The 23,406-nt window shown below is 47.5% G+C and overlaps 9 protein-coding genes across 9 annotated transcripts; 4 read left to right on the plus strand and 5 right to left on the minus strand.

The window, feature by feature from the left end:
* Positions 1–590: 590 nt before the first annotated feature.
* BJ212DRAFT_1568217 (AMP binding protein) lies at positions 591–3,213 on the plus strand (the record flags this gene model as incomplete). The annotated part of the gene is made up of 10 exons (XM_041342001.1): positions 591–1,004; positions 1,052–1,547; positions 1,779–1,907; positions 1,967–2,097; positions 2,159–2,218; positions 2,273–2,410; positions 2,468–2,477; positions 2,536–2,638; positions 2,693–2,836; positions 2,895–3,213. 10 exons carry the CDS (start codon positions 591–593, stop codon positions 2,983–2,985), a joined length of 1,716 nt encoding a protein of 571 aa, XP_041194040.1. The 3' UTR covers positions 2,986–3,213.
* Positions 3,214–3,643: 430 nt separating this feature from the next.
* BJ212DRAFT_1298854 (uncharacterized protein) lies at positions 3,644–5,118 on the minus strand (the record flags this gene model as incomplete). Its single annotated transcript, XM_041332758.1, has 2 exons — positions 3,644–5,027; positions 5,081–5,118. The coding sequence occupies 2 exons, from the start codon at positions 5,116–5,118 to the stop codon at positions 3,644–3,646; spliced, it is 1,422 nt and encodes a 473-aa protein (XP_041194041.1).
* Positions 5,119–5,256: 138 nt separating this feature from the next.
* BJ212DRAFT_1348058 (Acireductone dioxygenase ARD family) lies at positions 5,257–6,813 on the plus strand. The gene is made up of 4 exons (XM_041335396.1): positions 5,257–6,001; positions 6,064–6,128; positions 6,180–6,307; positions 6,361–6,813. Exons 1-4 carry the CDS (start codon positions 5,745–5,747, stop codon positions 6,451–6,453), a joined length of 543 nt encoding a protein of 180 aa, XP_041194042.1. The 5' UTR covers positions 5,257–5,744; the 3' UTR covers positions 6,454–6,813.
* Positions 6,814–7,402: 589 nt separating this feature from the next.
* Positions 7,403–7,738, minus strand: BJ212DRAFT_1479804 (uncharacterized protein; the record flags this gene model as incomplete). The annotated part of the gene is made up of 3 exons (XM_041339953.1): positions 7,403–7,504; positions 7,562–7,629; positions 7,687–7,738. 3 exons carry the CDS (start codon positions 7,736–7,738, stop codon positions 7,403–7,405), a joined length of 222 nt encoding a protein of 73 aa, XP_041194043.1.
* A 521-nt stretch (positions 7,739–8,259) lies between these two features.
* On the minus strand, positions 8,260–8,999 carry BJ212DRAFT_1348063 (uncharacterized protein). The gene has a single exon (XM_041335397.1). It carries the CDS (start codon positions 8,729–8,731, stop codon positions 8,426–8,428), a length of 306 nt encoding a protein of 101 aa, XP_041194044.1. The 5' UTR covers positions 8,732–8,999; the 3' UTR covers positions 8,260–8,425.
* On the minus strand, positions 8,816–9,242 carry BJ212DRAFT_1479805 (uncharacterized protein; the record flags this gene model as incomplete). The annotated part of the gene is made up of 3 exons (XM_041339954.1): positions 8,816–8,998; positions 9,050–9,132; positions 9,188–9,242. 3 exons carry the CDS (start codon positions 9,240–9,242, stop codon positions 8,816–8,818), a joined length of 321 nt encoding a protein of 106 aa, XP_041194045.1.
* Positions 9,243–10,713: 1,471 nt separating this feature from the next.
* On the plus strand, positions 10,714–12,797 carry BJ212DRAFT_1269722 (cytochrome P450; the record flags this gene model as incomplete). The annotated part of the gene is made up of 10 exons (XM_041330829.1): positions 10,714–10,915; positions 10,969–11,293; positions 11,343–11,488; positions 11,544–11,659; positions 11,710–11,832; positions 11,898–12,087; positions 12,144–12,225; positions 12,280–12,405; positions 12,461–12,664; positions 12,719–12,797. The coding sequence occupies 10 exons, from the start codon at positions 10,714–10,716 to the stop codon at positions 12,795–12,797; spliced, it is 1,593 nt and encodes a 530-aa protein (XP_041194046.1).
* A 470-nt stretch (positions 12,798–13,267) lies between these two features.
* On the minus strand, positions 13,268–14,387 carry BJ212DRAFT_1348088 (uncharacterized protein; the record flags this gene model as incomplete). Its single annotated transcript, XM_041335398.1, has 3 exons — positions 14,095–14,387; positions 13,922–14,040; positions 13,268–13,869 (listed from the first exon to the last, which is right to left on the minus strand). The coding sequence occupies exons 1-3, from the start codon at positions 14,141–14,143 to the stop codon at positions 13,270–13,272; spliced, it is 768 nt and encodes a 255-aa protein (XP_041194047.1). The 5' UTR covers positions 14,144–14,387.
* Positions 14,388–15,043: 656 nt separating this feature from the next.
* On the plus strand, positions 15,044–15,705 carry BJ212DRAFT_1576480 (uncharacterized protein; the record flags this gene model as incomplete). Its single annotated transcript, XM_041342161.1, has 4 exons — positions 15,044–15,083; positions 15,139–15,289; positions 15,345–15,484; positions 15,533–15,705. The coding sequence occupies 4 exons, from the start codon at positions 15,044–15,046 to the stop codon at positions 15,655–15,657; spliced, it is 456 nt and encodes a 151-aa protein (XP_041194048.1). The 3' UTR covers positions 15,658–15,705.
* Between the last annotated feature and the right edge of the window lie 7,701 nt (positions 15,706–23,406).

Raw genomic sequence — 23,406 nt, forward strand, 5'->3', positions numbered from 1 at the left:
GACAAGATGGCTCTAAGGCCAAGATTAGCTAGAATATAAACAAAGGAAGACGCTGGCTTCTGAGGAATACCTAGACGCCCGTCGCTGAGCGCTGAATCCCTGTGATCCGATGACGGTCTTATGGCATACTCCTAGACTACCATCTGGTTGATCATGGTCCAAGAGCTGCCGTGACACGAGTCACCGAGCAGTCGAGACTCAAGATCATCCAAACCTTTCGATGATTGTCTGACAGTGCTGTTCATGTAGGAGTCTAATAAAACCACACAACCGAAGCTCGGACGTACATATGAAGGACGTCGACTGCCGGTTTGGCAACTGGACTAAATGAATAAACCTCACGGTTGGCAGCGCTTGCCTGACGCCGTTCCCTATAGTCATAGGAATGATGATCAATGAAGTTGACAGATACCGTAAAAGCTTGGTGAAAGCCGTGGTCTTTATCCGTTCTGCCGCTGTTAATCGCGATTTGTTACAGTGACAAAAAACTTTGCACTATCCCAAAGAGGAATCCTTTATTAACGGAGCTTTGATCACTGCGGTAAAGCAGTTCCAGTTTCACTCCCACCTTGAGCACAACGAGCAACACGATGACGGACACTATTTACACGTCGTCCTACCCGTCTGTCCCTATTTGTCGTCGTTCTATCTTCACTCATCTCCTTGGTGTCTCTCCATCTTCCCCAGGCACAGTCGGTGGCTTCCCCGCTTCATCACCCGCATTCATAGATGCTCTTTCCGGTACAACTATTTCTCGTGGAACATCTCGCTCATATGCTCTTCAGTTAGCATTCTCTCTTCACAATCTTCCATCGCCTTTAGAGAACCGCACCAAGACAGTGCTCATTCTCTCTCCCAATTCTATCACGTGGCCCGTCATGATATTTGGTGTAGTGGCCGCTGGCTTCCGCGCGACGCTTGCAAACAGCGCATATACGCCAAATGAACTAAAGTATCAATACATTGATGCAGGAGCTCATCTTGTATTCGTCCACCCTTCGCTGGTTGGACAGCCCGGACTATGCTAAGGTCCCTTGGATGCTCCGAGCAGGAAATACGGAGTCGTGTCATCGTAGCTGGGGTTCAGTGGATCACGGGTACCGAAGACGTATCTGTTCCAGATCTGAAAGACCTTGTGGCTATAACTCAACTACTTGGTCGCGGCGAGCTCAGAGAAGAAGTTAGCTTCAACGGCGAACGGTCAAACGAAACTGTATATCTCTGCTACTCCTCTGGCACAACAGGTCAACCAAAGGGTGTCGAGACCACACATTACAATCTCATCTCAGTCCTCGAGATGCTCAAACCTGTTTGGCCTAATTCCAAGCCATGCCTTACCCCGTCCATCCCTGCACAAGGCGGTGTAGATGTGCTCTTTGGGTGTCTGCCCTATTATCACATCTATGGCGGAGTCAAACTTCTCTATTTGCCGTTATTCTTAGGTACACCTGCGGTTGTCATGGCAGGGTTCGACCCCGATGGCTTCTGCGCCGCTATCGCAAGATATCGCGTGACAGTCAGGCTTCGTTGTCCCTCCGATGCTAGTAGTATTTGCGAGACACCCAGGCAGGTCTTCCTCATCATCTTTTCTCACTTCACCACTCCGGTCTAATTGCGTGTGGTACGCATATATCAACCTATCTCGCATCATTATATAAGTGCTAATGCTCCCCGTAGATCTAACTCCCTTTGGGGTCTGTTGTGTGCCCATACACCCACCTGTCTTTTTCTGCTGTCATTTATCTCAGTTCTAACTTCTGACGCAATCCTATACTCAGCTATTCAGAAACATGACCTCACCTCCCTCAAGATTCTCTTCTCAGGCGCCGCACCCCTCGGCGCTGAGCTTGTCTTGACCGTGATGAAGCGCATGAAAGGCATTGGCGCAGATGTAAATATCCTACAAGGTGTGTTTTCGTCTCTCGACTCACTTCCTGAGAGTGCTGAGTCTCATATTTTTGCATAGGCTATGGCCTCACAGAAACCTCACCAACGGTATTCCTCCTTCCTGTTCCTCATGCCGGCAGTCATATTGGGGCGGCAGGAGTACTGCTTCCAAACTTGGAGGTCAGACTTGTTGGCGAAGCTGCAGGCGAAGTTCGTACTTGTTCTCCAACGCTTGTCTAGGTCAGGTCATTATACATGATGGACTCTACAGGCACACACAGACATCCCAGGCGCTGGTGAGGTATGGGTGAGAGGGCCGACGATCATGAAGGTATTCTGCCTGTCAATATCCTTCAAATCAGTTTGATCACGCATTTCACTTCAGGGATACCTAAACAACCCCACTGCAACTGCTGAAGCCATCACGCCTGATGGGTGGTTCAAGACTGGTGATATCGGCGTGCGGGACAATGATGGGTTCTTCACAATTGTAGACCGGAAAAAGGAATTGATCAAATATAAGGCAAGTTAGTTGCTGCAATGTATCCGGTTGTCAATTCTCATTTAGTCACGCACGTAGGGCTTCCAAGGTGGGCCTGTATTCAAATTTCTTCAGTGCGACCGCTCAACTGATAGCTAATGTGTCAGTTCCTCCCGCTGAGCTGGAGTCAGTGCTGTTACAGCACCCCGAGGTCGCAGACGCGGCCGTCATTGGGATTGAGAGTAAGGAGGAAGCAACGGAATTGCCTCGGTGAGTCCATGAATATATTTTAGTGAATAAAACTGACAGCTTCTCACTCTACAGCGCATATATAACGCCTTCTCGCCCACTTTCCTCCCAAGAAGTGCCTTCATTCGCACTAGGTATCCAAAACTGGGTTTCACAGCGTGTGGCGCCACACAAACGACTAAGAGGAGGAGTTGTCATCATCGACAAGGTTCCGAAAAGGTCCGGTTACACTGCTGCCTCTTTGCTCTGTCGTTTGGCTGATGAGGTGAAATGATAGTGCTGCTGGAAAAATTCTCCGTCGTGAACTTCGCGAGCGCGCGAAGACGGATGTTGCGGAGGGACAATTGAAACCTCGCGCGAAGCTCTAGTTCTAGAATAGGGTAACCTCTGCTTGCAAGATAAGGCGAATCTTTGATACCCAAAGACTTCCCATCTATCACTGCTGCCTATCAACTTACGGAATCCATCGAATATCTATTATGTCTTTCATTGGTATTCACTAGTACTGCTGGCGCTCGAATACCTTATAAGACTTCGTATGTAAACTTTCGGCTTGCCATGCTAATGACTGGAAACACTTACGATTATTTCTTCTGCCTGAGATCCCCAGATCGGTTGACCTACATCTCGTCTCTGATGCCACACCCTCACTCTCGTGGTGTTTGATTCGAAGGGCAATCATTATCAAACGGAAAGACATGTCACATCCGTAATCACTGAGAAACGGATAGAAACCTGAATATGGCGTCAGACAATTCGTTTTGTAGTCTCAATATGACGGGTTCTGGAAACACATTCTTTATGAACCATGACGGAGACAATGTCACTTCACATGCTCAGCGCTCAACGTCAACGCTAATCGATCAGATCAAACTCCAATGGCACATTTACAAATCGATTCTTACAGTAAAATTAATGAAAATATTCAAGGAAGATCTAGAGGAAAAACAAAACGATCATGCTGTCGGATCCTTGCTGTGACGACTCCGGTAAGTGTGTTACCTACTTCGAGTATGGATTCGAGTCTCATCTAAGGGACGATGCTGCGCGTGACCGATGTTTGTCCTGAGGTGAGGTAGGCGCAGAGGTAGCCACAGGGGTAGTCGTAGCGGAAGCAGTACTGAGACGTCGTTGGAAATAGTGGACAACAGGTAATGACACGAAGTACAAGATGGTGAAGGAAATGGCAACAGGGATAGCGATGAAGCCAATAATATAGGTGGAGTAGTTAGTTGTCGATATGACAGAAGCGAGCGTAGGGCGTGGTTTCAAGTCTCTGGACGTAGGAGGGCTGGCAGTAGCTTTGTCATGAGACGGGACGGTTGCCGAAGAGCGAGTGACAGCTGTCATGGCTGGAGTTTTTCGAGAAATGACCAACTCCGGTAGCTCGCGGACCCCGGCCCTGACGGTTCGGAAAACTTGTTCTGGCAGTACCGGCCCAAAATATCGCTGGTCCTCCGTGCTAAGAAATGTGTACTTGAACAATGCGCACTGAGCCGATGAGAAGCCGCGAAAAGAAAGAAAGGTTCCACGTCTAAGAACAGCATTATAGATAGATGTCCGATCTTCTTTCGCTCCAGGACGCTCAACCACTAGTCTTTCGCATTTGCGAGATCCCAAAAGCACGTGAGGAGCTGAAGAAAAGAGATGCAAGGTGTCCCTATGAGAATCCACGTTGATGTGCATGTGTTTTGCGAAGAGAGCAGGGTGAAAGGTCGATGTGCAGTGTTTAGCAAGCAGGCAGATACCATCCAGATACACGTGCGTAAGACTGTCCCAGCGCTTGATAAGAGCTCGGAAAGCACCATGGAAACTGAGAACACGAATAGGTCGAACCACCGATGCTGCGGTTCCTTCTACACGTAAGCCGAACTTAGATTGACCGGAAGAAACTTCAGAAATCCATTCGAAACGCTGCGGCTTGAGGCTCGATAAGAGATCGAATAATGGCGAATCCACCCTTAGCCAACGAGTGTGTGCGGATGTATCCGCGATAAGTTGCTGATGAAGTTCTGGAGTAGCCAGGTTCGACAACAACGGGACTCCAACGTTGAAGCGAAACCTCAGAGTGTGAAGGTTTGGAAAAGGAGTGGCAGTACTGAGTACGCTAGGTGCCCCAAGGGTCTGTTGCTGAGATGATGGCAAGAAATTAATTTCTATGCACTTGACGTGTTCCCTGTCGGCAGCTGTAAGAACCGCCCGACTCAGAGAGATGCAACGGTGTATGAGGTGTAAGACCGATAGCTCCGAGTGTAAGACGATCGTGGACAAGAATATAGGTTTTGCCAATGACAAAACACGCCGGTTGATCATGAACACGTTAGTAGTGCATTGGTTCGTATCGTCAAAAACGAAACAGAGAATATGGCTCAGAATAGTGTCTGGGAGAGTAGTCAGGAGATCAAAGTGCCTAGGAAAAAGCGAGATTAGACTATTGTTTTCATAATAATTTGGCTTGCAAACCTCCCAACGTTGTTTGGACCCCCAGCAGTCACCATCATCGAGGAAGCAAGTATAATTTGATGAAGGAATCTGGCAAGAATCAACGCTAACGTCGTCACGGAAAGTTCAACGAGTTTAATGTCACGTGATGGGCAGGTACAATACCATCTCAAGTTTCAATATTTTCATCGATGCATCAATCATGACATGATATATATCATGTTCCACCTCGGACTGGCCAGTGGCAAACGTTCAAACATTTAGGTTCTCCGAGCATAAAACTGGAGGGGACCAAACTGTCCTAAATTCGCCACACCACAAACGAGTGCCACTTATTGATTCAAGGGCGGCCAACATTAGAACTTTTTGAAAACACGGATCCGTTCGGAACGTACGGAGCACCTGTTCCATCCTAGACCTTGATGGCATCCATTCCGCAAGTGGTGCTTAGGCTGATTCATCAATCGCATCGAGCATCTGCACCGGTCACACGCGAGCTTGTGGACACCCCCATCCCGAATTAGCTGCCCACAAAATTAGGAGTCAGTGATCTATCATTATACACCTACGAGTTCAGCTGACGGCCCCGCATATAAAGGCGTCATTCTCCTCGTAGATCGTCTGAATACTCTGAGCTCCATCCTACATCTTCTAGAATCTTGTCTGATATCCTCTCCACTGTAATATGCGTGCTTACTACTTTGACAACCTCGAGGGTGATCAACGTCTCCCGCATGACTCTGGAATGGATGTTTCAGATGAGATCTTGAAGTCCATTGGCGTCTTGCATTGGCGCATTCCTATTGATGCCGAGGGCAAGTACGAGCAGGAGATTGCTGTTATTGCGAAAGAAAGGAATTACAAGAACCACGATATTGTCGCTATCAGCAAAGAGGGCCTCGGTGATGAATTTGAAACAAAGATCAAGAGCTTCTACCACGAGTAAGACCTAATTTCTTCGTCCGTCTGAAGTGTACTCACTACTATATATCTGATAACCTCAGGCACATGCATGATGATGAAGAAATCCGATACCTTCTTGAAGGCACCGGCTTCTTTGACGTTCGTGGTATGTAACAACTTAAACCCTGAAGCTTTTGATGAAATTTACGCTATGCAGAACATTCCAGTGAATCCTGGATTCGTTGCCACATGGGTGCCGGTGACCTCTTGGTCCTCCCTGCGGGTATTTACCACCGCTTCTCCCTCGATATGGGTAATCGCGTTCGGACCATGAGATTGTTTAAGGTTTGTTCTTAGTCTGTTTTCGTTTTCGTATGCTGACCGCCCTTGCGTTCCAGGATGAGCCAAAGTGGATTGCGCATAACCGCAGTGACCAAACAGATGCTAACCCCTTCCGCTTGGAGTACTTAAAGAGCATTGAGGTCCAGTAAATCCATGTGTCTATTGTAGAGCATAGTGATATATTTTATGAATGAGATATCTCAGTCGACACTGCAATTTGTAGTATTCAGGCTGGCGACCTCTGCTTCATTTGACGGCGTTGTTAGTCCTCACAATGGAAGCAGGTGTCAGATTGATAAAGAGAATTTTTGGTGACGCGACGGATTCATCGCCACACCGAAAATTGAAGATGTTTGTGTAAGTGTGTTCACATTTGATGCCGCGAAGACAGTTTCCTTTGCGACCCACGTATGCAACTACATTTAATGGTTGTCTATGTCTGGAGCTAGCACGAACCGTGCTCGACCTTTGAACGGATCTCTTAGCTCACGGTCAATTGTACACAGCGTTCTCGAGGGCGAGAACGCGAAGAGACACGATGTGTTTATCTGTAGAGACGAAGGATTGCAAGGCTGCTAATATCGCACTTCCCCAGTTGCTACTGTAAATACAGGATATATATTTTCGAAGAGCCGACCAAAGGGGTGTCCTTGCAATTATTTAAAATTCGATGTTCAATGTTCACTTGTATATCATGTGGTGTGCACCTATCAAAGCTTTCCCTCATAATATTGGGCACCAAGTAGTAGCTCGAAGTAAGTGCCTAAGTACTTTACATAGCAGCTCTGTGTTGAATGTGGATATTCCATAGGTATCAGAAAACATACGAAAGCAAAAGAATAGCGATACAGCATCTATGACTCAAATGATACAGTTACAAAACCCTGCCGATTAACAAAACAAACTCGTAACATGCGTGAGGAAATGGTATCCAGAATATTGTCCGGAATGGTCATCGGAGAAGAACAAATTGCGGCTGGGTATGACAATGGTGGTCCGCATCGAGCTGGACCGCACGATACGTGCAATGGCAGAAAAGACAGTAGGGCGCTGATAAATCGCAATAGCGCGAAAAATGATGTGGGAACAGGGATTCGATCACAGGCAGCCGTAGCGGCAGATCCTGGCCTCGACGTCTTCCTCCTCTTCGGGAGCTGGTTCGCGTTCAGCGAAAGCTTCTGCTACTGGCATAGCTTCACGCTACAAAAACAAGGCATGAGCGACTTGACATTTTGTGTCAGATCCAAAAAGACTCACAGCAAAAATTCCTGTGTTGGCAAGGGCAACAGCTTCAGGAGCCGCAACAGGTACAGGCGATGCAAATGCTACATGTCATAACCGTCAATATGACAAACATGTCAGGACGAGACAATTAAACCCACCTAAAGCAGCAAAGCATGCGATAACGTATACGGAAGTGAACTTGGCAAACATAGTGCTTTTGGAAGTGGTTTTATTGTTATGTTGGCTTTTGGAAGAAGGTTCGAGCAGTCAAATCAAAAGCGCTAGATGGAAGATATATTCTGAGCGCAGAACAATAAGAGTCGAGTGCACAAAAAGCTTGTTGAGTCATGAAGTCCGTTCCATAACGTCTTTATACTACCTTGCGTGAGCCTTCTGTGAGTTTTCAACTCTTTGATACTGCTAAAGGAGGTTGGTCCAAAAGCTAACGACCGCATTTGGGGAGTACCTTCAATCCAAATTAGGGTGTTAGCTTGTTCTGTCAGTTCTTAAATTATCTATTGCGTTTGCACGCACCTGCACACCTCGGCACGCGTGCGGCGAGAACCACGGTGTGAAAACGTTGATTCAACCGGCGGTGCAACGTATTTGGATGTCCCCTTGTTGGGTGTGAGGAGAAATTAGAATTTGTGATCCAGCGCTACTTAATCCACAGCACCTGCCTTTTTTGGATCAAAGGGATAACTTCAAGTTGGCGCTCGAGAGAACCATTGCGATTGTGCGATACTCCGCCTTGCGACGGTTGACTATCAATTAACCAACGTAGCTCACAGAAGGGCACACAATTTTTTGAAGGTACCATCAAAGACGTACTCCACGCGTCGAATGGGTTTATGCATGCTGCTGGCAGATCTGGGCATCTTGGCAGGTTGTGCCCAGTCATTGATTCGCGGACTGCGGACTGGAGAGTCTGCACAATATGATATGATAGAAGCTGGTATATTCAAAGTACACTGGGCTCGATGATACACAAGCTAGCAAGGAAGACAGATATACATGTAATAATATAGCATTTCTCAGTCGCATCGAGCGAGAGTTTGTCAGTATGAAATCAAAGGATAGACTATCAAAAATACATAGCAGAGAGACAAAGAGGAAACTAAGAAACGAGCGGACGGTGAAACGACACCAGCTTTCTAGAGAGTACTGGAATGAACGGATGAATATAGTGGGTACACATCCCATAAGCGCGTGGGATCCTACTAGTACTCCTGAAATAAGTTAGGAAGCTAGCCGCATACAATATACAAACACGCCCACCAGAAACATTCAAAGGCATCCATAACGACAGATGCGTGCTTCCAGATCATCGCCGGGATCATCGACGAGTATGGAGGGTTCCACGATGAGTCCTGCGTCTTCGTCTCGCGTCAAGATACCGGTGACTTCATGCAGTTCCAAAAGCGGAGCAGCCTCGCGTCTTAATATATTGACCTCGAGCAAAGCCTCGCGCTGCACGTCTTCTCGTTCAAGGACTTATAGAGTACGGAAAAGATGGCTTACCGCAACAACATCCTGGAAAAGAGTGATGCCCTCACTGGGTGGAAGGATGATGGGGATGGGACTTGCACATGCAAGAAGGGATACTGAACGAAGTTTAAGTCAAATGGAATTGGTGCGGACAATAATTCAAATACGAACAGCAAGCAAACAGAAAGATGGCGAAGACCGGGAATGAAATGAATTTCGGTGCCATGTTTTCTGGGGGACTTGAATGCCTCGTCCGAAAAATGAATGTACCGGGAGGTTGTTGGAGAAATCCGAGCCACAGAACGCACAAAACAAGAGAGCGGCGCACAGTGATAATATATGCGAGTGAAAGATGATATCAGATATGCGATAGTTTGCTCGCACTTCAAGTTACAATATAAGAAATTACCTACACTTAAAGAGACCTTTATAAGACCTTTTATCTTTGTGTCTGTGATGCGGATGCGGTCGAAGAGACAGCGTTACAATATCTTCCCGGGACCTGAGTAGAGCTTGGGCGACTCGGACATGTGGCTGACACCACAGCTCAATCTGGACCTTCCTTTCAGCATAGAGGCGTAAGCATATGGGCCACTGATCCTGTGGTGAATTTTGTGTCATGCCTTGTACTTCTATAGCAGATTGTCATTCATGTGTATTTCCCAGAGGTGGCCGGCACTGTCAACAGGGAGATTTAAATCAGCCTCGGTATGAGAACTTGGAAGAGATGCGATTGCGGTAAAGTCAAAGAGTCCAAAGCAAACTGAGAAAAACAACACCTGCCGTAAAAGGCTTCTTCATCGACTTAAAACAGAACAAGAGATCATCGTGCCTATAGTGCAAATTTAGCAAGCCTAAGCTCAACCTGAGCTTACAGAGCTGAGAGAACCGGTTGAGTCTTGACCCATTCCCCAAGGGACCCTTTTCGGTCGTTTCCGAACCTCTCCATGCAGAGACGATGCTGGACCAAGTCGCATTTGCTCATCCGGTCAGTAGCATCTTGTTATCAATCGGATCTTACTCGGTTTCTTCGAACAACTTCAAACCGTCTGCATGTCTAGGTGCTGGGTAATGGAGCCTGCCGGAATATCCCGGCACCATGGCATGCGTCCAGCTGAGCGGTTGCGTTGTTCGCTTCCTTCATTCTTTCTACCACGACGTCGAGTTCGTCGTTCGTTACCGTACACTCCTCACTTGCTCGAATAGTTTTTCTTTATACCCGCCCACCACTCCCTTTTGATTTTTTTCGCACAATAGTTTGCACCTAATGCTTTACCAGCCATACGTCTGATAGCTTGCTGCCATATCAATTACATTTTGCTGCCCTTGGCTACTCGATGAGTCATATATGGCATGTTCGAATTCGTAAGCAGGTATCCCGCTGGCTCCACCTGCTTGCGTCCCATCCCGAGCTAACACTCGGTCCAGCCCAACCTAATAGATCGTGTCACCGACTCTCCAGCCCGTTGAAGCTGGAGGACACCCTCCGTGACGGCATTCACAACCTGAGTCTACTTATGTTCGTTTCAATTGAATCCCGATGCACAGACCAACTGATTTTGGTTAGTTGGAACAGGCCCTGGCGCTGACCGATAATTACTACTCGTGTCCTTCCAAAGTGTCATATATCCTCTTACCTGATCCATTTGCTTTATATCCTCGTTTTTGAGTTGCTCATCCACTGCTAGTAGTAGACCATGTTGACAATCACTAACGTTACCTGGCTGGACCTACTATGCCTTACTGGTGTTGGAGTTTATCTGGTAAAGCAGGTGGTCACCAAGAAGAATCCTGCACCATATCCACCTGGTCCCCGGGGGTGGCCTCTCATTGGCAATGTTTTAGATATGCCTCGCGTCAATCCCTGGGTCGCATTTACTGAGTGGGGTCAGCAGTATGGTGAATGCCTACCTTTTTCCAAAATCATGCATTTTCAAAAGTCTTTCCTACAGGTGATATCACGCATATCGAGGTTCTGGGTCGGCACATTATTGTGCTAAACTCTGTCAAGATTGCAATGGAAATGATGGACAGAAAAAGCACCTTGTACTCTGACCGTCCTGTTTTTCCTATGGTTGGTGAACTTGTTGGTTGGAAGGACTCTTTGGCTTTCCTCTCACATGGTGACCAACTTCGCCGACAACGCAGGAACTTACAGCGCGTCATCGGCAGTCGCGCCGCAGTGGACGTATACAACGCGATTGAGGAGGTTGAGACTCTTCGATTCCTGAAGTGTGTGCTTGCGAAACCAGATCGACTGCGGGAGCACATCCGACAGTATGTATTATTTATCCTTGCAAAGACGATATCTTGAATTTTACTATAGCACTACTGGTGCTATCATTCTGCGCATCTCTCACGGTTATGAAGTGAAAGAGAATGATGATCCCTTTGTTGACCTTGCAGACCGCGTTACAACCGAAGTCTCGCAGGGTCAGCTCGGTACCTTTTTGGTTGATATTTTACCATTTCGTGAGTTATATTATTCTGACGTTTGCGTTGGTTTCCGATGACCTGAAAATTTTAGTGGTAAAGGTCCCCGCGTGGTTCCCCGGTGCTGGCTTCAAGCGCATAGCACGTGAATGGCGTGGAGCCCTCGAAGAGATGGTTTCTGCACCCCACGATTTCGTCAAGGACCAGATGGTGACTAACTTGCAGTTTTGTGATCATGCATTGAAGCTTAAATTTTACAGGCTGCTGGCACCGCCCCCACGTCTTTTACCTCGAATCTCTTAGAAGGCAGTAATATATCTGCGGAAGAGGACCACACTGTGAAATGGTCTGCTTTTTCCCTATACGCCGGTGGTTCCGACACGGTTGGTCCCTACATATTTATGTTTCTAATTATCATCTTCTGAAAGTACTACACCTATTTCCTCAGACTGTTTCTGCCCTATACTCGTTTTTTCTAGCTATGACACTTTTCCCTGATGTGCAGAAGAAAGCTCAGGCTGAAATAGATGCGGTTGTCGGTCCTGATCGTCTTCCCTCCTTCGCTGACCGCGACTACCTCCCCTATACTGAGGCGCTTGTCAAAGAAGTTCTGCGTTGGAGCGTTGTCATTCCCACCGGTATGTGGATCTTGTTCATGATACTATTGATTTGCCAACGGGTGTCTCAACAACAGGTATACCCCACTGTGTGACCAAGGACGATATCCATGACGGGTACTACATTCCAAAAGGCTCCTTAGTAATGCCTAACATTTCGTTAGTGCTCCCCTTCGGTCGATGAACAGAATGTAATGCTCTCAATTGCGACAGGTTCATGCTCAACGATCCACGAACATATGCTAACCCTTCGCAGTTCAATCCTGAACGCTTCTTGGCTAAGGATGGAAAGGAGCCTGAGACGGAGCCTCGCACGATTTGCTTTGGCTTTGGTAGACGGTAGGTACAAATTTTGTTCTGAATCTGATCGGGATGGTAATTTTCTGCTCCGCAGTATCTGCCCAGGTGTGTCCGACTCGCATCAATTAACCAACAATATTCTGACGTTTGCTTGCTTTTCATGTACAGGCATCTACCTTGCTGAAGCCTCCATTTGGATATCCACTGCGATGTCACTAGCCGTATTTGATATTTCCAAGGTTATCGAGAATGGTGTCGAGATCACCCCCGAGGTTGAACCCTTACCAGGTGGGATCAGGTATGTCGCATATCTTGTTATGTCTGGCGCTGGTCTGGATTGAAACACTCCAAGCCACCCCAAACCCTTCAAGTGTTCTATTAAGCCTCGATCTGCAACTGCCCTTGGGCTTATTGAACAAGATGCTAACTAATAAGCTCGTGATGGTGAAACCGGAGAAACACGTAGGGATAATACTTAGCATGTGTCGTAATTTACATGTCACACTCAGGAGTTGCGTAATATGATTCTTGGTGTTTGCACAGGGAATCATTTGTTTCTGTGGACATGATGTTAACGAAAGTATATACTCAACTAGCCCACACCCATTGTGCCTGGCGCCTGTTGACGTGAATCCCATTTGAGTATTCTCATTGAATCAAATGTGCATGCTGCATTAGGTGGCATGCATAGTGATCAGTAGATGTACGCTTTGTTCCTGAATGTCTGAACCAATTTCCCGCTTGCGATGCTGAAGACACAGCAAGCATACCAAGGAGTCCCTGAATACAACACTCAAAGTACTTGGTGTACAGCTTCAAATAAGTCGTGAATGAGTCGTGCTGTTGTTAACAACATATATAACGTAATCAATAAGTCGTCAAGGGTATGGACCGTACGTAAGTTCAGTACACCACCGCCCACAAACATGACAACAAACTAGCACCTAGACAGGCTATTGTGAATATCCCAACAACCCGCTGCAGTCCAAACCATGCGTAAGTAGCGATACCAAGAAGTGCCAAGAGAAAGCCGGCACCACTTAGCGCCAAGATCGTAAAATAGCACCGAGTCAGGAGATCGAGTGGGGGAGAGGACGTCCTGGATTGAAGCCGGAACCCCGAGGGTAACTGAAGAAGGGACTGTACAGCATACAAAGGAGGGGTGGCTCTAAGTAAGAGCTGCTTTCCATGAATGTTTTCCTGGCAAGTACTAGAACGTTTTCCCAGCTCGTCGGTTGCCACGGGAGGGGTTTCTGCATCAACGATCTGGTATCGAATGAGAGCAAAAGATGCCGCGTATCCCAGAATTGCTAACGCAAGCTGTAAGTGCCTCACGCTTCCCCGACCATCTCGGTACTCACAAGAACAGACATGGAAAACGAGGGCACCAGTAAAACATGCATACACGAGTTCCACAGATCCCTTGCTTGCATTAAGCGTCACCTGCGACGGTGTGGAGGTAAGGGTGAAGAGCTCTCCGTCGATAGAAGCAAGAAATGTCGTCTGACGGGTGGTTCAAGATTCATGTAACCAGAGTCACTGAGCAATGGCTTACTATAACAGTAAGTGTCTGGAGTCGTTGCATCCATGCTGCCACAAGCGCCGAATCATCTCCTGTAGTTGTTTGTGCATCCTTTTGAGTTTTTCCGCGGACTTGTTCATCACGTTGACCATCTGTGCATTTCTCAAGATTTCTGCTTGATCAACAGAATGTGATCAAATTCATACCGAAACTGGGCCCGGGGTCTGCTCGTTCGAGGTCTCCTCGAGTAGACATGACTTGCAAATTGATTGATGTGCGTGTTCAGGAAAAGAAGGTTGCGTGCTAAGTGTCCTTGCGAGTTGGGCGCCTGCAGCGTCCAGTTAGTCGATGATAGATATAGTAAGCCGGCCACAAGGTGCCTCACGGAGGTCCAACACTGAGTACGTACTGAGTGCCCACTGGACTGGCAAGACTTCATTTGTATGCCTTGCGCCCAGTGGCACCGGATCCAAGGTGATTAATCAATTGTGCCACCGTGGATCTCACCCGTTGATATTACGGAAACGCCACCGGCCATCAGTAGTACCTACCTACTACTTAAGTAGGCTACCAGTCACGAATCACAATGCGTTAAGATTGATAGGGTAAATGATGAAGCGATCATGATCACGTTCGATATAAGAAGGTTGTAATTGATCGCGTGCCCTGCATGAGGTGTGTCGAACTCGCATTCATGTGAAAAATTGACGGTCCTTTGAGTGAGGTCTGCAGTCCAAAGAGGTGACGTAAAAATGTATTTGTCAAGTATCACCTACAAGGAGAAGTATCGGTTGTGGGACGAGGCGAGCACGTTACCAGAACGGTGAGGTAGTGACAAGGCTCTGCTCTGAGATCGTTGCATGAATGGATGGATGATGTGCTACTACAGGAGCCGCGCTTGTGTATGCTATCTGACTAAGCTATGAATGCCTCCGAGAGCCTCATTGGACAACCCAGGTGCACATATCCCACCTGGGTTGCCCAATAAGTAAGGCTTATTATACTGGGTGATCAAGCTCCTCACCCAGACTTTAATAATAATGTAGTCAAATTTATGATATGATATTCTAATCAACATATTTCGAGCCTGCGGGAAGTCATCCACTAATAAGTAATGTGTATGGTGACACACAGGTGTTTGCTTCATCCACTATCATGCCTCGTAGCTCAAAATGCCAATATATCAGGCTTGAAGGTTGGTCACTCCATATCACCTTGGTTGTCTTGTGGCCATCTCACTCTACTTACAGTCATTAGTGGCAAAAATCTCAAAGTCCCTTCTGAGCACATTCCCACAGGGGTTTACATATCCCTCAATGCCAACCCAAAGAGACCCTGGAAATCAACCATTGGAGTTCTATCATCAGATGGATCTACAGCATGGGGTGAGACCGTGACCCTGTAAAGTCCATTGCAACTTTTGAATGTGACTCAATGACTGATCTTCCATGTGTAGATCATTACACAAGTCACCCAAATTATTGGTGGAGATCAGGGCCTTCTTTGAGCTCAATCAGATGCTGGGCAACAGAGAAGTTGTTGGAACACTTGAAATGTCATGGGATGCACTGCTCAATCATGGGAATGAACCTTTTGGTGAGTAACCTTGTTCTCAACTCATGCATATATGCTCACATTTCATAGACATCTCCTTCCCGTCCGTTCATGGTGCTCACCCTTCCCTCACAATAAAGGTCATGGTTCAACATAACTGTGACAATCAGGACAGTGCATGGCTAGACATGAGTGACATCAGCCTCTGTTGCTAGTTTTGTTGATGGAACACTGTTAAGGTTGTACTCAAAGGGTAACTGGATCTGAAGGGCTTTGGCCTCAGCTTGTGTGCTGTGCCCCTTACCCGAGTATTGCCCCTTATTTCAGGAAGGAAAGACTAGCGCGTCCGGAAGGTCGGACAAGTAGCATAGCGGATCTGGATGACTTCCAGATGAGGGATAAGTACCGTATGGCTAATCCGGACGAGTCCAGACTAGAAACTAATGGTAGTGGACTGTCGGGGACAGAGGCGGATACGGATAAACTATAGGAATCAATCCTAAGTCTCAGAGGGTGACGAGAGTAGAGGTACTCAAGTCTGGAGGACAGGAATGAGCAGAACTAAGATGATATTCAAACTGAGGTACTACAGAAAGTTACAGGAGGTTATATACTATAGGTATCTAATGGAATGATCAATCAGCAGAGTCCAAGGCTATGTACGAAGCATGTGGATAGTCTATTGGTAAGTAGAAACAGATCACAAATCATGAAATGGAAATGAAACATAGGTAGCGGATAAGGGAGCAGGACGGATATACAGATAACCGAAATACTGGAGTTAGGGGGTTACTGAAAAGAGATGAGCACTGGTTGTGGATTTGGATGAGTTGTGGACCGGACTGGACGAGTGGACAGATTGAATGACGAGATGTTGGAGGGGGATAAGATGTGGATCTGAGATAAGGGTTGGATCTGAGATCCGGATATGTGGATATGACAGTATCCCCCCTTTAGGGCCGATCCCTAGAGGCACAAGATCTGACAATCCAGACTGGACGATATGAGGGTGAGAATTGATGGAGAAGCTGATGGATGGAGTTTGTGAGTTCTGGTTTCCACAGATATACAGATGTCAAAGCGTCCTGGGTCTTCCTTCCTTCCCTCACTTTACCCACTCATACTAGCTTTTGAATATCATGTCTGGCAACAAATCCAGTGGTCAGAAATCTGCTAGGGAGACCCTTGTGGAGCTTCAGCACCAGATGGCACTTGCGGAGGCTGCAGCTCAGAGAGAGGAAGAGGAAGAGGAGCAGAAACGTCAGGAAGCGGAGCGGATGCATCAGGAAGTGGAATGGAAACATGAGGAGGAGAGGAAGTGGATTGAGCAGTCCAAGCTCTGGGTAGCACAGGAAGAAGAGAGGCAGAGGGCTGAGGTGGCCAGGAGGGTGAGTGATGCTAACTCTATCAGATCCAAAACTGAGGGGTATGCTAGTCCCAGTCTGCTTCTATGTCCGGAGCTCAGGATGCTCCCTGCACTCATTGTGTCAGTAAGAAGAAGATGTGCCCCTGGGAGGATGCCAAGTCCAATGTGCTGGTGAGATATTCCTTGCCACGGACGTCCGGACTGGGTGTACTGATATCCAGATAGATCAAGTCTTGCGATGTCTGCAGGATTGATAGGGTCTCCTGTCCCGGAAGTGCGGACAAGCCCAGGGAACTGAGGCAGAAGAGGCAGCACACTGTGGTGACTCCGTCTCCGAAATCCAAGGGTAAGAGACGTCAGAGGAGCCCTACCCCTGAGGAACCGGAAGTGGAGGAAGCTTCCAATCCGTGGACCGGAATAGAGACGGATGAGGGGAGTATGGAGTATGATGATCAGGCCTGGGTTGCTGCTGCCAACAGCATAGTAGCGGAACTGGCCCAGACCAATGGGCTTCTCCAGGAGTGTATTGGAGCTGCGGAAGGGAGTAGGTTGGTGATGGAGCGGATGAATACTAACATGGAGGACTTCATCCAGCAGCAGAGGGACTTCCAGTCCATCCTCCTGGAGGGGATCCAGAACGGATTCCAGATTGTGGATGCCTCTACTCTGGATGATGTTGACAAGGATGTTGAGGAGGAGGCTGGAGGATCCGGAGGGGACATGGAGACTGATGGGTGAGGAGCTCCAGATTTCCGCTTCTGCCTCTAATGTACTTGTATCTGATTTTGTACTCATTGTAATGCAATTGGACTGGGTTTGTCTGGATACGAAGAGTGAAATACTGAAACTAGGTCCAATGTGTTTCCAAGTTCCGTGGCTAGTAACCAGGACGTCTCTTTGTCCGTCCCTTCATATCCGGACCACTGGACGAGGTAGAGAAGCTGACATTGTCTTCTCCGGTGGTCCAACTTAGAGTCTAGGATTTCGGATATCTCATATTCTGGTTCTCCGTCAACTTCTATTGGAGGTGGGGGTGGTTGGATACGATTGGGGATGGTGTTCAGAACTGCGGGTTCCAGTTGGGAGACATGGAAGACCAGATGTACCGAATGCATGGAATCTGGGAGTCGGATGGTGAAGGAATGCAATCCGGGACAGGATATAATGTCAAAAGGACCTAAGTTCTTTTCCGAGAGCTTCTTGGAAGGGTGAGTGGAATGGAAGTACTTTGCTTTGACGAAGACTTGATCTCCAACCTTGAAGTCTGGGGCTGGTATCCGCCTTGCGTCTGCAGGTCCTTGATAACATTCTTGTGTGTAGGTCATTTCTTCTTGGAGGAATTGGTGAAGCTCATTGAGGTCTATGGCATATTCCTGTGCATGGACAGAGGAAAGGTTGTGTTCCGGGTGGATGGATATGTTTGGATGGTATCCCTTGTTGGCAAAGAAGGGCGAGACTCCAGTGGTAGCACTTGGAGCATTGTTGTATGCAAATTCAGCCAAGGGGAGTAGTTCCGACCAGTTATCCTGCTGATAGTTACAGTAGATCCGGAGGTATTGTTCTAGGGTTTGGTTGGCACACTTGGTTTGTCTGTCCCCTTCCGGATGATATCCGGATGTGAAGTGGAGGATCATATCTAATGCTTTTCCTAAGGACCGGAAGAAGTGGGATATGAACTCTGTTCCCCGGTCTGAGGTTACATGGGATGGAACACCATGCTTGGAGAACACATGGAGTAGGAACAAGCGAGCAAGGTCTGGAGAGGTGATAGTGTCGTGGGTCAGAACAAATATTGCTTGCTTGGATAGACGATCTATGATGATGAGGATGGCTGTGAAGCTGGAGGAGTCTGGAAGTTGCTCAATGAAATCCATGGAGATGGAGTTCCAAGGCTTGTCCGGGACAGGAAGTTGCTTGAGCAATCCATATGGCTTATGTCTTGGAACCTTGGCTCGGGCGCAGGTGGTGCACGATTTAACATAGTCTTTGACATAGGTGCGTATTCTGGGCCAGGTATATTTGTGTCGGATGAGTTCTAGCATCCGGTTCTGGCCAAAGTGTCCAGACAGGGGATGGTCATGGGTGTTCTGGAGGATGCAAAGTCAGAGGTCATTGGAATCTGGGACATATATACGATTGTCACAATGGAGGAAACCACTATCGTCCATGGTCCATCTGGGATCTGGAGGACTGGACATTCGAGCGGACATGATAGGGTCGTTAAGGAGAGTGGATAGGATATCATTTTGGAGTTGGTCAACATCCATGAGTACAGCTGCTCGAAGCACCGGATATGCTAGTGTTGATGCTCGTAGGGACAAAGCTAACTGTTCAGACGTGAACACTGGATGGAAGTTATGAGGGTTAACTTGAGCATAGTCCTTATCCCCCTCTTTGGGGTAGACATCCCAGCGTCTAGTGAGGGAATCTGGTTTTGCTCCAAGTTTTCCAGGATGGAAACGGATGATGAGATTGAATTGGTAGAGGAACTCTGACCAACATGCCTGATGGCGAGAGAGGAGTTTGGTGGTTGTGAAGTACTCAAGGTTCTTGTGGTCCATGACAACATCAATAGGCTCAGACGAGCCTTCTAGGTAGTGTCGCCAGGTCCGGAAAGCTTCGTATATGGCTAGGAGTTCCTTGTCGTGGGTATCATAGTTGAGTTCCGGAGCAGACAGGGTTCTAGAATAGAACGCTACCAGACGAAGCTCTGAGTCCGGACATACGATGGACAGTATTCCAGCGATAGCATAATCAGAGGCATCGGTTTCAATGACAATAGGAACGTTCGGAATCCAGTGCATAAGCACTGGAGCGGAAGTGAAGGCTTTCTTGAGTGCAGCAAATGATTTCTGGCAATCCTCCGAAAAATCCCAGTTAACATTCTTGCGTGTAAGCCGGGTGAGTGGGGTGATGATGTCCGAGTAGTTGAAGATGAAACGACAATAGAAATTTGTGAATCTGAGGAAGGATTGAACATCCTTGACCTTCCGTGGCTCTGGCCAGTCAATGATAGCTTTGACTTTATTGGATGACATAGTAAGGCCTTCCAGAGACAGGAGGTAACCAAGGTATTCTATGGAATTGGAGTGGAACTTGCATTTCTCTGGTTTGGCATAGAGTTGATGCTTCCGGAGTCGTCGAAGTACTTCTCAGACGTGTTGCTTATGGGATGCAAGGTCATGGGAATAGATGAGGATGTCATCCAGATACACCACAACGCATATGTCAAGCATATTGGCAAAGATGCTATTGACAAAATGCTGGAAAGCCACTGGAGCATTGGTGAGACCCTTGGGCATAACTAACCACTCATAGGAGCCATTGCATATCCGGAATGCTGTCTTCCACTCATCTCCAGAAGATATCCGGATGAGATGGTAAGTGGACTGGAGGTTGATCTTAGTGTAAACTTTGGCACGGCTCAGAGAGTCTAAGAGGTCAGCAATGAGGGGCAACAGATAGCGGTCTTTCTTGGTGATCTTGTTCAGGCCACGGAAATCCACACAAAGACGCAGGGAGCCATCCTTCTTCTTGACAAACAGGACAGGGGCTCTGTGCGGAGAGGAGGAGGAGAGGAGGAGTCCAGACAAGATATTTTCATCCAGGAACTTCCAGAGAGCTTCAAGCTCAACCGGGGAAAGGGAATATAAGGTGCCTAGGGGCAGAGCAGCACCTTCCTCTAAGTTGATCTTTAGGTCGTAAGGCCTATGAGGAGGAAGTTGGCTAGCTTTTCCCTTGTCAAAGACATCCGCATATTCATGATACTCTGGAGGGATTGCAGATAGATCCAGAGCATCAGATGAAGTGGATACGGAGCAGATCTCAGCACCAGAAGGATGTAGGAAGATGCTAAACTGCTTGGAGCCTTCTAACTTGCAGGCCCAGCAAAAGGCAACTGCGTTGATTAGAGAAATGTTAGGCTCGAAGGTATCAGTGGAGGTGTCTGGAGTAGTCGGAGGGGTAGTTTCCACTGGAGGTGGCAGAGGCGATATTGGAGGGGTCAATGGCATTCCATGAGATGAAGTCCGGAACTCAATGCTGTGCAAAACCCAGTCAATCAATGGATTGTGTTGGTTAAGCCAGCTATATCCAAGGACGATAAGACAGGATGAATCCAAAGGAGTTACGTAGAATGTATCGGAGGTGACTACACTGGACAAGAACTGGATGGGCAGATCTATAGCTTCGGAAATGGTTGCATTACAAGTACCATCAAACAAACGGAGCGGAATCAGAGGAATTGCATAGGTAGGTAGATTGTATTTACAGACAAAGTCGGATTCTATGAAGCAATGGGAGGAACCACAATCTACAAGAGCTGGAAAGTCAGAAATATTGGAATACATAGGGACAGAAACATATGGACAGAGAGAGTTCAGATTGGACAAGGAAACAGCATTGAGTCATAGCTCTGTTGCACAGGTTGAGTCAACGCGACCCTCATCCGTGCGGAGTCAGGAGGGTCGCGGATTATTTTTTCACCTCGTCCAAGGCATCTGGTTTGGTTTCCGGATCAACTGTAGCTGCGCAACCTTTGGTAGCGCACAAAGTCGACTTGGTGCAGTCCCAAGCAGTATGCCCAGGTCCACCACAGAACAGGCAGAGCTTCCTGTCCAGCCTTCTCTGATGTTCTTCAGATGTAAGCTTTCCGTCCTTACCCAACTTGTTGTTAAGGTCTGGAGCTTTAGGAGTGGAGGTAGTGGACGAAGTTGTCTTTCCAGATTTGTTGTTTCTGGAGGAAGTGCTTCTGGATCCGGATGCATTGGCGTTGGTCTGTTTGGAAGACTTGGCAGGAGGATTGGGTGCGGAGGGTTTGGTTTCGCAGGAGATCTCTCCCTTGCATTCCCAATAGCGGGCATCAATGGTCTGCGCAAGGGTTTTGTATTCTGAGAGTGTGCCAGGTTTCCCCATGCGACTGATTTCATCCTTGATATGAGCAGGAAGTCCATTATAGAATTGTCGGTGTAGGGCTCCGTCACCTCATCCATGGACCTGAGAGGCAAGTCATTGGAATTCTACAACGTACTTGTTGATGCGCTGTCCATTGCACATATTGAGTTGTTTGAGCTGCATTTTCGCATCTCCGGAAGGGTCATGAGGTCCAAAATTGGTCTGGAGTTCAAGCATGAACTCAGAATAGTCGTCCATTCAGTCCGGATGATCGGTATGTTTGTCAGAAAGGAGGTCAGGTTTGAACCACTCAAGGGCCATTCCTTTGAGGTAGGATTGGGTGAAATTGACTTTAGACCTTCTGGTACAGAAAGTGTTGGGTTTGCTCTGGAAGTTGAGCTTGCACTGGACAAAGAATGCACAAAGTTTCTGGGGCTCAGTGCCATCAAAGACATCCAGCTCCTGGACCTTGACTTTAGGATCTTCGGGGAGGGTGGTGCGGCAATTGTTTCGGGCGAGATTGTTGATAGCTCTGGATAGGAGTACCATAATGCGATCCTGTGGGCCCAGGCCATCGTCTCTATCATCATCATCTTCATTATCTGGATCATCATCTGGATTTCCACCATTACCATCTGGCGGGTTTCTGCCAGGGGTATCATGATCAACTTCATCGTCATCCAGATCCCTTTGGCCCAGAGGGGCTAGGGCTGGAGTCCATGTAGGGGTCTCCGGATGTTGACGACTCAGAAGCTCTGAAATGCTTCTGGCAGTAGCATGCTGACTAACACGATGCTGCGAGAAGCTATTGAAGGTGTCGACAATAGGAGTAGAATCACAGTGGGTGGATACTAATCCTGTTACAATTGTGGTTACCCCCTATCTCTTTTCTTTCATACCTGTGTATTACGTCATGACCACACCTTGCTGTGCCATCATTAGACTAACCACCTTCTATATCTGTATTACATCATGACCGCCACATGCCATCGCTAGATGATTCATCCCCTTATCTCTGACTCGACTGATGACGTACTGGTGACGTACTGGTGACATACTTCCTTATCTCTGACTTGACTGATGACGCATACGTACCTGCCCTAAAGGACCCATGTCTATATAAACCTGGTCATGTACTTAGATAGACTTCACTTTAATCTACTAGGTCTTACCTGAACTATCCTTCACTTAGGACCCCCAATCCTAAGTTGTCTGATAACCAATATTCGAGTCGGAGACACCCTCTCTGACTTGTCTTAAGAACCTTACATTTGTAAGGACACGATCCAGCTTTAGGCATACTCTTATCGAGTACCTATCATCACGCCCATCCTAGTTTGCCATAACAAAAGATTAAAGTCCACCATCGACCCTCTCCATCAGAAGAGGTTACAAGAACCCCAGAAAGAACTCAGTGAGAGAACGACAAATGTTCCCCTGAACTAGAAAGGACTCAGCGAGAGAACAACAAACGTTCCCCTGAACCAGAAACATCACTTGACTAAACACTCAGGATGTCCACCATCCCCAACACCCCAGAATTGAAAGCCGGAGCCCTGTCCACCTACGACGGGAGCCCTCAGCAGGCATTACGATGGTTGTATGCGGTTAAAGCGTACTTCACGCTTAACGCCACGATCTACAACACTGACAAGAAGAAGGTTATCACCGCTCTTGCGTACATGACGGAAGATAGTGCCATGGG

This window comes from Suillus subaureus (assembly GCF_016647635.1).
Source record: "Suillus subaureus strain MN1 chromosome Unknown BJ212scaffold_12, whole genome shotgun sequence".
Lineage (NCBI taxonomy): Eukaryota > Fungi > Basidiomycota > Agaricomycetes > Boletales > Suillaceae > Suillus > Suillus subaureus.